Genomic DNA, 12,762 nt, shown 5'->3' on the forward strand with positions numbered 1-12,762 from the left:
GGCAGGACTTTAGGCTCCTCGCAGACTGCCGATCAATCGTTATGCCGACCCCAGTTTAAAAAGTGCCTCTACATAGCATTGTTTAGTTAATTAACACACAAATGTTGCCGTAATCAAAAGACCGTCGAGGTCCACATCGAACCCCTCAAAGGTCCGGATATGGACCGCGGTCCGCCATTTGAGTAGCCCTGCAGGTGATGCTATACTCTAAGAAGGGGACGTTGATGGGATTTGTTCACTGTAATAAAGTGGGGTCCGTAAAAAAGTCGCGATGAACCATTCAAATAATTATCCAAACCTTTAACCTTTCCTTGCAAAAACTTTTGGGGACTTGCCTTGACTCGAACCACTAATGACTTGACTTGACTTGAGACTCGAACCTCATTTGATTTGACTCGACTTGAGACTCGAACCCCTTCTGACTTGACTTGACTTGGGACTCGAACCCCTACTGACTTGACTTGACTTGAGACTCGACTAAAAGGACTCGTTACCCAACCCTGGGTGGTAGTCTTAACTTGTTTTAGGTATTGAGTCGTCACTGCTCTCGTTGAAACGTTGAAGCCAAAAAGATTCCATATTCACAACTTAAATGGGACCACCGCCCTTAATTTGGGATATACTATAGGCAGGGTTGCCATCGACTTGAAACCAAAAATAAGGACAACCGAAAAAATATTTTTTATGCGAAACGAAACAAATGTTTTTGAACAAATCTTGGCATTTATACGATCCATGACATAATATTGCAATATATTTTGGAAAGAAACAATCAGTTGCAGCAACTCGTTGTTCGTAGAAAATACTAAGTGCATCTCACAACAGGTCGGGTCCAGGTTTACTTTTACTTGTAGCAGGAATTTGACTATAGTAATTGTTGAAAATAAGACAAAATAAGGACGACAGTAAAAAATAAGGACATTTCTTAGAAATAAGGACAATGAACTTTTCTAAGACGTGGCCCTTCAAAATAAGGACAAATCTTAGAAATAAGGACGGTATGGCAACCCTGACTATAGGTAACCCTACAATGACCAAATGAAATGTTTGAAATCGCTGAAACAATTTTCCTATGTTCATTTACAAGGAATGCAAAAATTGGCACAACTGCGTCTACAACATTACATTATCACGTTTGCAACAACAACCATGTCCTAACCCCGCACAATGCCCAGTCGAGCACTATATGAGATCTATAACAGGACATACATACATGCAATAAACGTGGTCCAAGAATCACCGAACACCCGCGCCGCGTATATGATGGTAGAGCTACTTACACAGGAACTCACAACACGCCGGTTTGGAAATTTTCGGTAGGCAGCGCAGCGGAACATTGAATACTTTTACTTGGTTATGAAGTCATTTTGCGATTGTAAGTCAGACACTCGTAGAGTGCACATCTAAATGGAGAAGGCGAGTGCGAGCTATGCACAAGCGATTGTGAAGGAGATAGATTTTCATATCAATAAAGTTTTGGGATTTGCAGATGAAAGGGACGCAGGTCGATGTGACCTGCACAACTAGACAGAACGTCTCAGAACTGCTGAACAAGCTCGCTGAAGTAGAGTACAAAAAAGTGTTCGACTTTACGAAAGTGATGTTATCAACATTGGGATTGGATGGGTTCATATTCCGTTCCATAATGAAGTAATTGCTGAGTCACTGAGCCAACGTTATGGGGAAGTTAAAAAAATGACCCACACGAAGGACAAAGAAGGACTATTATCAGGTATGCGAATGGCATCCATGAATAAATCAGATATGTAAGTAAACCCGATCCCGAGCTATATCACAATTCATGGATACGAGTTTTACGTAACCTAACATGTACAACAATTTACGTGTAAATATTGTGGGGAGGCTGGACACAAACAAGTCAATTGCCCCAAACGACAAAAAAAACGATTATCCAGAACTACAAATTCAATTCAATTCAATTTTATTTTGTTTACAGCGCCCACAAGTATACATAGAAATTTACAATAAACGGAACAATTTAAAGCGTTGTTACAAACAAAACTATAATGCACAGAAGAGAAATCACGGAAGGGGGACGAATGAAACTGGTTCAATCCTTATCAGGACCAGTTCACCTGCGCCACTCGAGCGCGTGGAGCCCGCTCCTGATAAGAACTTCCCAACCGAGGGATTACAGGTGGGGAAAGATAAAGAAATACAAAACAAGCATGAAAACTACACCAACAACGAAGCTGAAACTACCACAAGGCATCTCTCGGGATCCCTGAGGGCTGAAGATAACAACCCGAACGTTCAAAGAACCAATCTTAAAAAGCGAGGTAGAACAAGCCCTGAAATATTGCCCAACAGCAAGTCACAAAGTTTATGCAAAAACCCGATTCCACTCGTATGCCCTGAATGCCACACCGAGAGTTTCTTGGCCCCAGATTCATTGCACTTCTTTTGCTAGAAATGCAAGAATGATTTCTGTATCGTAAAGGTCTGTTGCGACGAAGAAACCTTTGCACTGGTTCCCATCAAAGAAAAAAACAATTAACTGTCCAAAGTGCCAAGCGATCATACGATTGATGCCCTGCTGCCAACAGTTTCAACCGGAGTTTAGGACGGAAGGAAATCAATTTGAATGTGTACAATGCGAAAGGTATTCGATTGCATGTGTATGTAAAACAATCAATCCCGTCCCACATCTTACAATGAGCAAAGAGTGCTCTAATTATCTTTGTAAATATAAATTGATTCACTGTAGTTGTGGGAAAAAAGCGGCTGAATGCATCGAACTGAGCAAACCATGTAGATGCTCATGCGGGTTCGAGTATGTATGGGACATGGACCTAGGGGTGGAACGGATGTAAGAGCTGGACTGTTTGTGTAGTTAATTTGTGATTTTTTTTCTAATGTCTATCACTGTCGATGCTTTTAATGTTGCTGAAATCCGTGACCCACCTAAACGAAAATCAATCCTAAAGTACATTAGAGATAAAAAATATCATATTACCTTAATACAGGAAACTCATTGTTCTCATAAAGATGAAAAACTTTAGCAGATGGAATGGTGTGGAGAAATCGTTTGGGCACACGGTACAAATCGTAGCAAGGGTGTGGCCATATTATTTTCCAAAAACCTAACAAATTCAGTGACTGAACAGGCAGCTGATCCGAACGGGAGGTTTTTGATTACATGGGTCAAAATCGGAAATAGAAAATTAACCATGGCAAATATTTACAGACCGAACAACGACAATCCGGACTTTTTTAATAGACTTTTTACCCACCTAATATCAGCTGCTGACGGCGACATGTTTGTAGGAAGGGACTTTAACATCATCTTAAATGCAGCTTTGGATAAAAATCGTGGGCCCCCGCATGCAAACAAAAATTCGCGAACCACTGTGCAGGCATATATGAGTACACTTGAGTTATATGATGTATTTAGGCATCGGCACGGCGACGCGAGAAAGTACTCGAGGATTCAAACCAATCCAATGGGGGCGACCCGTGTTGACTTCTTTTTAACTTCAAAATCGTTATTAACCATGGTTACGGGGGCTAATACAAAGTATTTTCTTAATTTAGAAAAGCGGCACGTTGATAAAAATTCGATTTACAGGCTAAAGACCGGTGACCGAATGCACACCGATCAACATTCCATATTAGAGGAGTTAGCCAAATTTTACGAGGACCTATACGAAAAACGCGACTCAAACTATTCTTAGCCAGGCCTGAATAGTTTGCCGGTCGAATTTTATCAGACATTCTGGCCGGATATTAAAATCCTACTTACTGACATTCTAAGCTTAAACCTGGGCGTCAAAATATTTCGACGAAAATTATATCGCCCCTTGGAAACAAGTGTCATATCTAAAACGGAGTTAGAATGTTGGTTTCGAGGCAATCTGCCAATAGCATCAAAATAATGCTCGCAGATTATATTCCTCTTCGAACAGTTAAGAAAACCATTACTGATTGCAGAAAGCTAATGCAAATAATGGAATCGACCAAACCCTATACCAGGGATGGCGAACCTTTTTAGTTGAATGGGTCAAACATGATATTAAATTTCGGAAAGAAAACAAAGTGGGTCACATATTTTATTACATGTCAATGCTAAGATACTTGTTGCAAGTCTTGCAATCCTAGGTAGTTTTCAGTTTATTACGTGCAGCAGTCATATCTGAGCTGAGATGTGTGAAAACAAAGATTCGCATAAATATGTGGAACCGAACAGCATTAACAAAGGTGCAACAAATCGTTTCAAGTTGTACGTTTAAATCAGTGGTTCTCAAACTCGGTTTTCGGGGCCGCATGCGGCTCCCAACTACTTATTTTGCGGCTCGCACCAGACCTCAGAAAACCATCAAACATTGCTATTTTAGCTACCAAAGTAATAATCTTTAGTGATTTTCTCAAGGTTTCGTTGTTTTGCGGCTCCCTACACACTTAAAAAAATACCATTTGGCCCCGACAATAAAAAAGTTTGAGAACCACTGGTTTAAATAAACATTTCTGTTGCCTCATGCACAATTGACTCAACTATCTGTATTTTAAGACATTAGGCAATCTGGCAAAGGGGTTAAAGTTAACCGTTGTGTTGCTTTTTAATCTTGGAAGTCTGGTAACCCTACCTATAGTAATCAGTATAAATTTGTGAAACTACAAGTGGGTCACTGGAATTCACGTGGTGGGGCACTTTGTGACCCGCTGGTCAGCTGTGGGCCAGCAAAACCGTTGCTGTCAAATCAACGTTTTATGTAAAATCACTCATTAACGCCAGAATTCTGGAGCACTCAAACTTATTAGATAATGCCGCAGAATATCTATCATATGATGAACTGGCGATACAATTCAATTTCACCCCGAACAATCACGACTTTAAAAAAAAAATGATAGCAGCTCTACCACCGAACTGGGATCGAACAAATGATAACTCCGGCGAAAAAAATAGAATGGTAAATTTGTGCAACGAATTCTTTCAAATATTTGACTCTCCTAAAGCGGTTTAGAATTTTAGTAAAATTAAAAACTACGCGTCGATTCTCCCCGAAAAACAAAAACGCAGCTGGGAACGGGATTTGGGTATTGCGTCAAATACAACCCATTGGGAAAAACTGTACCAACTCAGCTACAACTCGATAATGGAAACCAAATTGCGCTCCCTTCAGATAAAACTGAATTTCCGTGCCGTTGTGACCAACGATGTTTTATATTCATTTGGTGTTACAGATACAGACCAATGTGTTTTCTGTGAAAGTGAAACCGAAACGATGAGCCATATATATTCTTTATGTGTAATCATGTGCAGTGTTATTGGGAAGAGGTCTTTGCATGGATCTCGGCGAAATTTTTAATTCCCCTGAAAGTTAATCCTGTATACCAGGGGTGGGCAACCTTTGTTACTGTGGGGCCAATCACAAATGTCAAAGTTGGTTTGCGGGCCGCACCTATGTACATAACACAAAGTGTTTTTGCTTTGTTGCTTACCAAATATGCTAAATTACAAGTATAATTCGTATTTGATTCTAGCCACATTTTGCCAGGTCGCAGAAAACTAGCATCAGGCGCATTTCTCAGCTCAAAAATATGTAATAATTCGACTCGTTTGCCAGTACTTTTGAAATCCAAGCGTTTCTGCGGGCCGCACAACCTTTAAAGAAGGGCCGCAGGTTGCCCAACCCTGCTGTATACGCTTTATTTGCAAATGGTATATTTAACGAATCTAAATTATTGAACTGTTTATTATTGTGTGCACGCTTTGTAATTTACCGTTGTAAGTACGCGAAAACTCTTTCTAGACTCTCGTTGTTCCACCACACTGTGAAATCAGTCAAGAAATCTGAATACATTGCGGCTTCAAATAGCATGAGCCTTCCGATGTATAAAGCAAAATGGGCAGGTCTTACGCTTCAGTGCTATTTATTTTGTCGCTTGTTTACCCTTCCCATTGTGTATGTTTTTCTTCCTTGCTAATAAAAGCTCATAAATGGCAAAAAAGGAAGTCATTTTGCTAGTTGTAACGTCATTAAACTATTGAAAAAATACAAATTTAGAGTTGGGGCACTTTTGTACTGACCTAAGAAAGGTAGACAAGATTTTAGTCAGATTCGGGGCCAAATGAGATTTTTAGTCCCAAAGACAAATATTAAGTTGACATGACAATGTTCACAAAACATTTTTTTGCAACATAAAGTCGTTTTGAACCTAAAAATTCAACCTTTGTAGTAATTAGACACAACAATGGAGCACTGGAAGGTCGGTGCTTAACACATAAATCTACAACTAGATTCATGGGATCACCAAACTTGATTTTTACAAAAATTTAGGTCAAGAAAATTTATGGAACCACTGCTCTTTACCGGGGGATTTGAACACTAACTCCTACAAGGGCCAAAAATAAACTTGAATATAGCTCGAGTCCTATAGTTGTCAGCAACAAAATGAAATCTATGCGTTGTATCCATACCATTTACTACCAGCTGGACTATTTCTTTCTTTGAAAGTAAAGACACACAATGAAGCAACAAAATGCAATTTCACTTCAGACTTCGCGTAAAACATTTCATCTACATGTCGGTTATTTTAAAAAGAGACACTTTAAACAAGTACCACATTTTAGTTTTTGGTCAATTGTGTTTAATAAGGTGTACAACAAACTATTTTGACACTGCATTCGATCCAAATGCTTACGACAATGGAAAGTTATTTTATTTCCGATATCCAAAGAACGATTAAAATGTTGAAGTTGATTTTGTGAGTTTAAAAAACTTAACAATAGAATCATCATAAACATCCATGCAGACACAAACAGAAACCCTGGAAAGACCTAAAATCAAACACGCAACCCTCTGTTCACTGGGTGCTTTGTGTCCAGTAACGAAAATGTTCGGGGGGAATTGTCGGTGTTTGGAAATGCCCTATGGTCTGCTCCAACGAAGCATGAGTTGCGTTGCGGGGATCGTGAGCAACTAAAAAAAGTTACGTGAAAACATAACCAACTGTGTCATATCAACTATAAATTTATTGAACCTTTAAAAAGTAACTTACCTGTTTGGAATGCTGTGATTGATCCACTTAATAAACTGGTTCTGTCATCAACTGCAGCAGGTGGAGAACAATGCGACACAGATACTGAGTGTGGTTGGTTTGGAGTGGAAATAGCGGACGGTAGTGGATATGATGATATGTCATCGTACATGTTACTTAAACTTGTATTTGGTATCCCATACTTATACTCGCTGGATTTTGTCAAATCTGCAATTAATGTGATGCATTTACTTTTTCACAAAACAATTGTTGAAATTCTAGATAAGTGGCAGAATTCTCTAAACTTCAAATCTGTACAGGTTAATCTATAAAAAATTCGTAATGATTACTTTGAGGCCATTGAGCTGTTGGTATGGAGCAGTTGGTAATATCATTGTAACTTTCAGCGATTGGGACCGCACCATATGGCAGTATTTGTGAATCTAAAACAAAAAATATATCGCGTACATGTATTAGGCTGTTTGGTAAAAACTGAAAATCGCGTTATACATACTATTATGGTGAGCCCCATGTTGAAAAGTGGAGCAATGCGCTGAAATGCAAATGTTTGACTGCTGCAGATTTTCGTTTAAACTGTTGCTTCCGCGCTGATGCCGCATTTTTTCTTCCCGTCTCCATTTTGCTCGACGATTCGAAAACCAAACCTAAAACACAGGATAAAATAATTACATTGCAAATAAAATTTATCTACACTACTTCTTTCTAATTTTTAGGCGTTTTTAGTTATATTTTCGTTCGAAAAAAACTGTACCTGTATCCTCGCTTCAGGTAAATCAATTTTGGAGGCAAGTCGTTCTCTGGCAAAAACGTCGGGATAATGGGTTCTTTCAAATTCTAAAGATAAATTTGACTTTAATTTCTATGTTTCAATTTTCTTACTTATTGAATGTAACCTTTTTCCAAAGCCTCAACTTGTTCTTGCGAAAAAGAAGTTCGATTCCGTTGCAACTTTCGCTTTAGTTGCAACCTTGCATTTGTATCCTTAGTCATTTGCTGGTCATCTAAATTTGATAGAATTTGATTAGAAAACTCTAAATCATTCAAAGTAAAGTGTGCATAACATTACTGGACCGCATTGAGAATTAGTTGCATGGAGATAAACTAATCCTCCTTTTTGCGACTGGATTAAGGGAATGAGATCGACCGTCTATGGGTCGGGGTCAATCCGCATTTCCATAATTATCCTAGTTAAATTAGCTTTGTGACAGAAAGTCAACGCAATGTTCGTTCAGGCGTGTTTGATGTGGGAAAAAACTATCAGCATTTCAACAACAATGCGACAAATTATTATGGCAATAGCGACTAACGTCCAAACGTCTTAAGATATTAACTTCGCATTTATTCAAGCAAACAAAACAAGTCTGTTAAATGTCTATTTTGACCATCTACAAAACTCTTACGCAAAGTCTTGACGCATCTCTTTGTTGTAAATCCGTTGTTGGGCCTCTGGTTTTCTAACAAGCTCGTGTGCAAGCGGGTATGAAAGTGTTAGTTTTAAAGGTAATCATACCAGGTGACACGGTCTTTTACTTTGGCTTACAAACTGCGAAGGCTATCGAGGCAAAGGATTTGTTCGAGTAGGTTGTTAATGGGGGAAAGCTGAGTGCATTGATGCTAAACGAATGCCAGGAGCATACCTAAAAGAAGTGGTTTAAAAAAAATTTCATTGTCGGAATTACAAATTTTCATGTGGGTTTTTGTTCCGAACTTTATTCACAATTTGCACCATAAAAATTGTCCCAGTCAAAGCATATGAGCAGGCAGTATTTCAAAGCTGGGATTATAAGAACTATGCTTTTTCTGATTTGTCGCCATGTCAAGCGTTAGTAACTGATTTGAGCACGTATTCAATATCAACGATTTTTTATGTCCATGCGATGATTTGCAGCGCGGAGTTGACGAAGCAAGGCTATTATCATGCTTGTGAGACGTTCGATATTAGCTTATCGTATTTGCGGCCGACATTCTAAGCAGACAGTTTGACGGCGTGGCATATCCGCAAACCGAGACAAAGTCTTTTAAGTCCGAAACCCAAAATCGATCGACAAGTAAATCAATCGATGACAATGTTTGCAGGAGAGAATAACTTATTTTTTTAAATAAATTACAACTAAAACGACACAAACCAGTCGTGTACCAGCACACCTTCCAATTATATGTTGCAAATACAAAACATAACATTAGTTGATCAATATATCTTTATTGCAAAAATACCATACCTTTATTGCATACGCTAACTTCTTCACTGGAGCTTTCATGTCGATGATTTTGTTTGTTTAAATCATACCAGTTTGAGCTTGACCAATCATCTGGCAAGTGGTTTTTATTTGGTGAATTTCCTTCCGAAAACACGCGACCGTTTTCGCCATTTAAATTGCGCAGTACCCGGTTGATCGAAGAAACCTGAAAAGGGCTTATTATAAAATGTACATTTTAAATTTACGCAAATATTATGGAAACTTACGCTTGGTATATTTTCTGCATTACATACAGCCTCGTTTAACAATCTGTCTCTTATTTCCCAAGCAAATATACTTGGACATTCCCGTTTGTACATCGCAATTTTGTTGACCACTTGCGGTGTTGCTACACGAGGTTTGCTTCCACCAATTGCTCTTGGTCGAATCGTACCAGTTTCATAATATCTGAAAGTGTTGCGAATATTACTACTAAAATGCTACTTTACATAATTGTTGGCAGGTAGCGTTACAAAATAATAAAATACCTAGCCAAAATTTTGCTGACGCAGCCGTTGGAAACTTGAAGAATTCTTGAAATGTCGCAAGGTCGAGCTCCGTTATGAGCGAATTCTACAATTTTTTGGCGGATGCTGTCAGGTAACGGGCGTCCATTTACAAACATTCCACCAAGTTGGTTTACTCCGCTATGCCCTGAAAAAAAAATAGAAGCGACTTTAAACAATTGTGCTCGCAGTGCCATGTAGGCTGTGGTGTTGCCAATAGGGGATATTAGGCGGTGTTTGTTTTTGCCACAATACATTCATCACTTGGGAATTAGCAATACACATCAGTTGGTTTAGAACTGGGAACTAAAATCTATATCATATGGCGCGCTGATCGTATATTTAAAAAAAAAATCAGGAGCATTTCCCGCCATTTTACCATAACGTTCAAGTTGCAATTGATTTATAGCCTCGTGCATTATTCCAAACAATTAGTTACATTGAAACAAATTGACTCCCGCTGTGTCATTGTGCGGCAAAGCTAGCGACGCTGTTTTACAAATAGTTTATTTCTCACATAAAAACCACAGAATTTTTGATATATTTTTGGACTGACGCAAAAATTAACCATAACTTGAAATTTCGATTCTAACACTTTTCAAACAATAAACATCAAATTTGTCTCGTTTTGAAAATTTATTACATAAATAGCAAAGAGCAAACACAGCCATAATTAGGCCTACACCTTTTTAAACATTGATTAAATACAAAGAAATTTTCCTTACCTTTATGGGGTAAAGTATCGCCATTAAAACAAAGAGCAACAGTTGTCGGATGATAGTTAACAGCAGGTCCAATGTGGTTTGAAATACGTTTTTCTTGAGTTTCCATGTCAAAATTATTACGAGAACCGTGCTGTAGTTTAAAAACAGAAACGTAATATTAAAAATGCGATTTAATTCGACATGTTTCTTATTTTAGAGTTCCAAAAAAAAAAAAAAATTGGTTGTTAAAATGCAACAGACCTCGCCTGCCAAACGCTCTTTGTCTTATCATAACAAATGACCCAGACATGGAAATTATGTCGTATGGCTTTCGAACCTTTATTTACAAGCTACACACGTCGGTTTAAAATAGTCAATATTTTGACACCCACATATCGCATAAACAGAACCTATCGCGGACAGAAAATCAAATACAATCCAGATAAGACAGAAAACACCGTCATCAACACCTCCATGCCATGGATTTGTTTACCTAACACTTCAGACGAACAGATTGAAGGCCATCGTTTTTATCCAATATTTTACGCAAAATTGACTCGTAAAACCCATTTTACATTTTTACGTTACAGTGTGCAGCCTGCAACTGATTACTTATCTTTGGTATACAACCCTCTTCAAAATCTACCAAATGCTGTCCGATTCGAAACACAACCGAGTTAAAAATTCGAACAACATGCCCGGCTTGTGTGTACCCTAATCCGCATGTCTTGATTCGTTTTTCAACAATGCCCAAACGAAAGCGCTTTCCGATTTATAACTAAATCCTAAAGATTAACGCAACAGGAGCTGATTTTGAACGGTTTTGGACCGTGGTCGTCGAATCTCGCTACTCAAGACAGAGTGTGGCACAATTCTTTTTATACAATCCCAAGATGTATAATAAAAATTCACCAAAGATTAGGTAATTATTCCCAAAAAATAGTTTGATTTTTACAACACTGTAGCAACAAACTGATTTGAATGAACTGCTGTTGCAGAGAGTCTATGCAGAACAAACTTGCCGCCATTTTGACTGGCTTGGAAATATGAACGTCTATGCGCAAAGACCGTTATTTTGTGCGCGAATGGCGCATTTTAACCTAAAATCTTCAAAATAAATGTTCGGCGTCCGAATCGTTTGTTTTTGTTAACAACAACAAAAAGTATTTTGACGATGTCTGTAGCCATTTTTCTACGCAATGCTTGTTACACAATTATTGTTTTTAGGGCAACACTTTGACATTCATGTACTTGCACTATAACAACAAATAATACTACAACCTTTTCTGTGTGCTGCAATGCCAACACCTCTGACGATATGATCATAAAAAGTGTCGTTCGATCTTACTTTCACTGTTCGATATTTTCGTTCTTCTCTTCTCGACTCTTTAAATCGGCCATAATAAAAGAACGCCAGGGCGCGTGGGAAAGAGGTTGAAAAACGTCGAGAGACGATGTACTGGATCAAGCGCCCGAGTGTGCCTTTCAAACGAAGGCAACGTTAATGACGGCGCTGAGAAACAATGCCTATTAGAGACAATTAGTATGGCCGTGGATTGGAATGAAAAAACAAAGCCTCAGCGGCGTACTGTGTGAGGATTTTGTTGTCATGCAAGTGACGTTATAAAAATCAAACATCATTCCCACTAAATCAGCCATAATGCTGAATTTTATAGTGCCGTTTTTTTGTCGTAACTTTCAAAATATGTTAAAATGCAGCTTTAGCGAAAAGTTCAAAAATTGTCTACGTCGAGGATAACCTATTGAAGCATGACGTTACTTTTAAATGGCCTGTAAAATGTTTTAGTTCCACAACAGTTACATTCACAATGAACTGTATTTTCCAAAAAAGCGCAACTGTGTAATACTTGGGTTTGTAAATTATTATTCTGGCTTTTTAATAACATTGGCTGTTTAGACCTCCATTTGTTATAACTTATCAGGCTATGAATTAAGCCATGCAAATAAACCACACAATAACGATACTTAGAGCACGATCACCTAAACGTAAAGTCATCATAGATGGTTAAACATCAAATTATTATTCATCAACTAAGCCCACACAAAACCTTATCCTCAGGAAATGTTTTTCAAAGCATTAAGTGCTCTTGACAATTGTAAAAATGCCGATAATTGCCTAGTAGTTCAAAAAATGCACTGTCAATGTTAAATAAAAAAGTTTTTTTCCCCTTTCAGCGCTTGAAACTGTGGGCAGGTTTTTATTAATCGGTATGGTGCGTTACCATAGTTATAGTATATAGGCTACTCATGTGAAACATCAGTTTCTTCCCCAAA

The 12,762-nt window shown here is 38.3% G+C and overlaps 1 protein-coding gene and 1 pseudogene across 2 annotated transcripts; one reads left to right on the forward strand and one right to left on the reverse strand.

Annotated features, from left to right (window-relative positions):
* The first annotated feature begins 1,407 nt into the window (after positions 1-1,407).
* On the forward strand, positions 1,408-3,845 carry LOC145204777 (uncharacterized; annotated as a pseudogene).
* Positions 3,846-6,659: 2,814 nt separating this feature from the next.
* LOC145204863 (paired box protein Pax-6-like) lies at positions 6,660-11,836 on the reverse strand. 2 transcript variants are annotated; one of them, XM_080077472.1, is made up of 11 exons: positions 11,749-11,836; positions 10,489-10,618; positions 9,746-9,911; positions 9,485-9,665; positions 9,240-9,423; positions 7,914-8,021; positions 7,772-7,854; positions 7,514-7,664; positions 7,350-7,442; positions 7,021-7,227; positions 6,660-6,941 (listed from the first exon to the last, which is right to left on the reverse strand). In XM_080077472.1, exons 1-11 carry the CDS (start codon positions 11,791-11,793, stop codon positions 6,826-6,828), a joined length of 1,464 nt encoding a protein of 487 aa, XP_079933598.1. In that variant the 5' UTR covers positions 11,794-11,836; the 3' UTR covers positions 6,660-6,825. The 2 variants fall into 2 exon arrangements, with proteins under 2 accessions (XP_079933598.1, XP_079933599.1); XM_080077473.1 differs by lacking the exon at positions 11,749-11,836 and adding an exon at positions 10,961-11,227.
* Positions 11,837-12,762: the final 926 nt, after the last annotated feature.

The sequence above is a fragment of the Phallusia mammillata genome, chromosome 8 (assembly GCF_965637545.1).
Source record: "Phallusia mammillata chromosome 8, kaPhaMamm4.hap1.1, whole genome shotgun sequence".
NCBI classification, from domain to species: Eukaryota; Metazoa; Chordata; class Ascidiacea; order Phlebobranchia; family Ascidiidae; genus Phallusia; species Phallusia mammillata.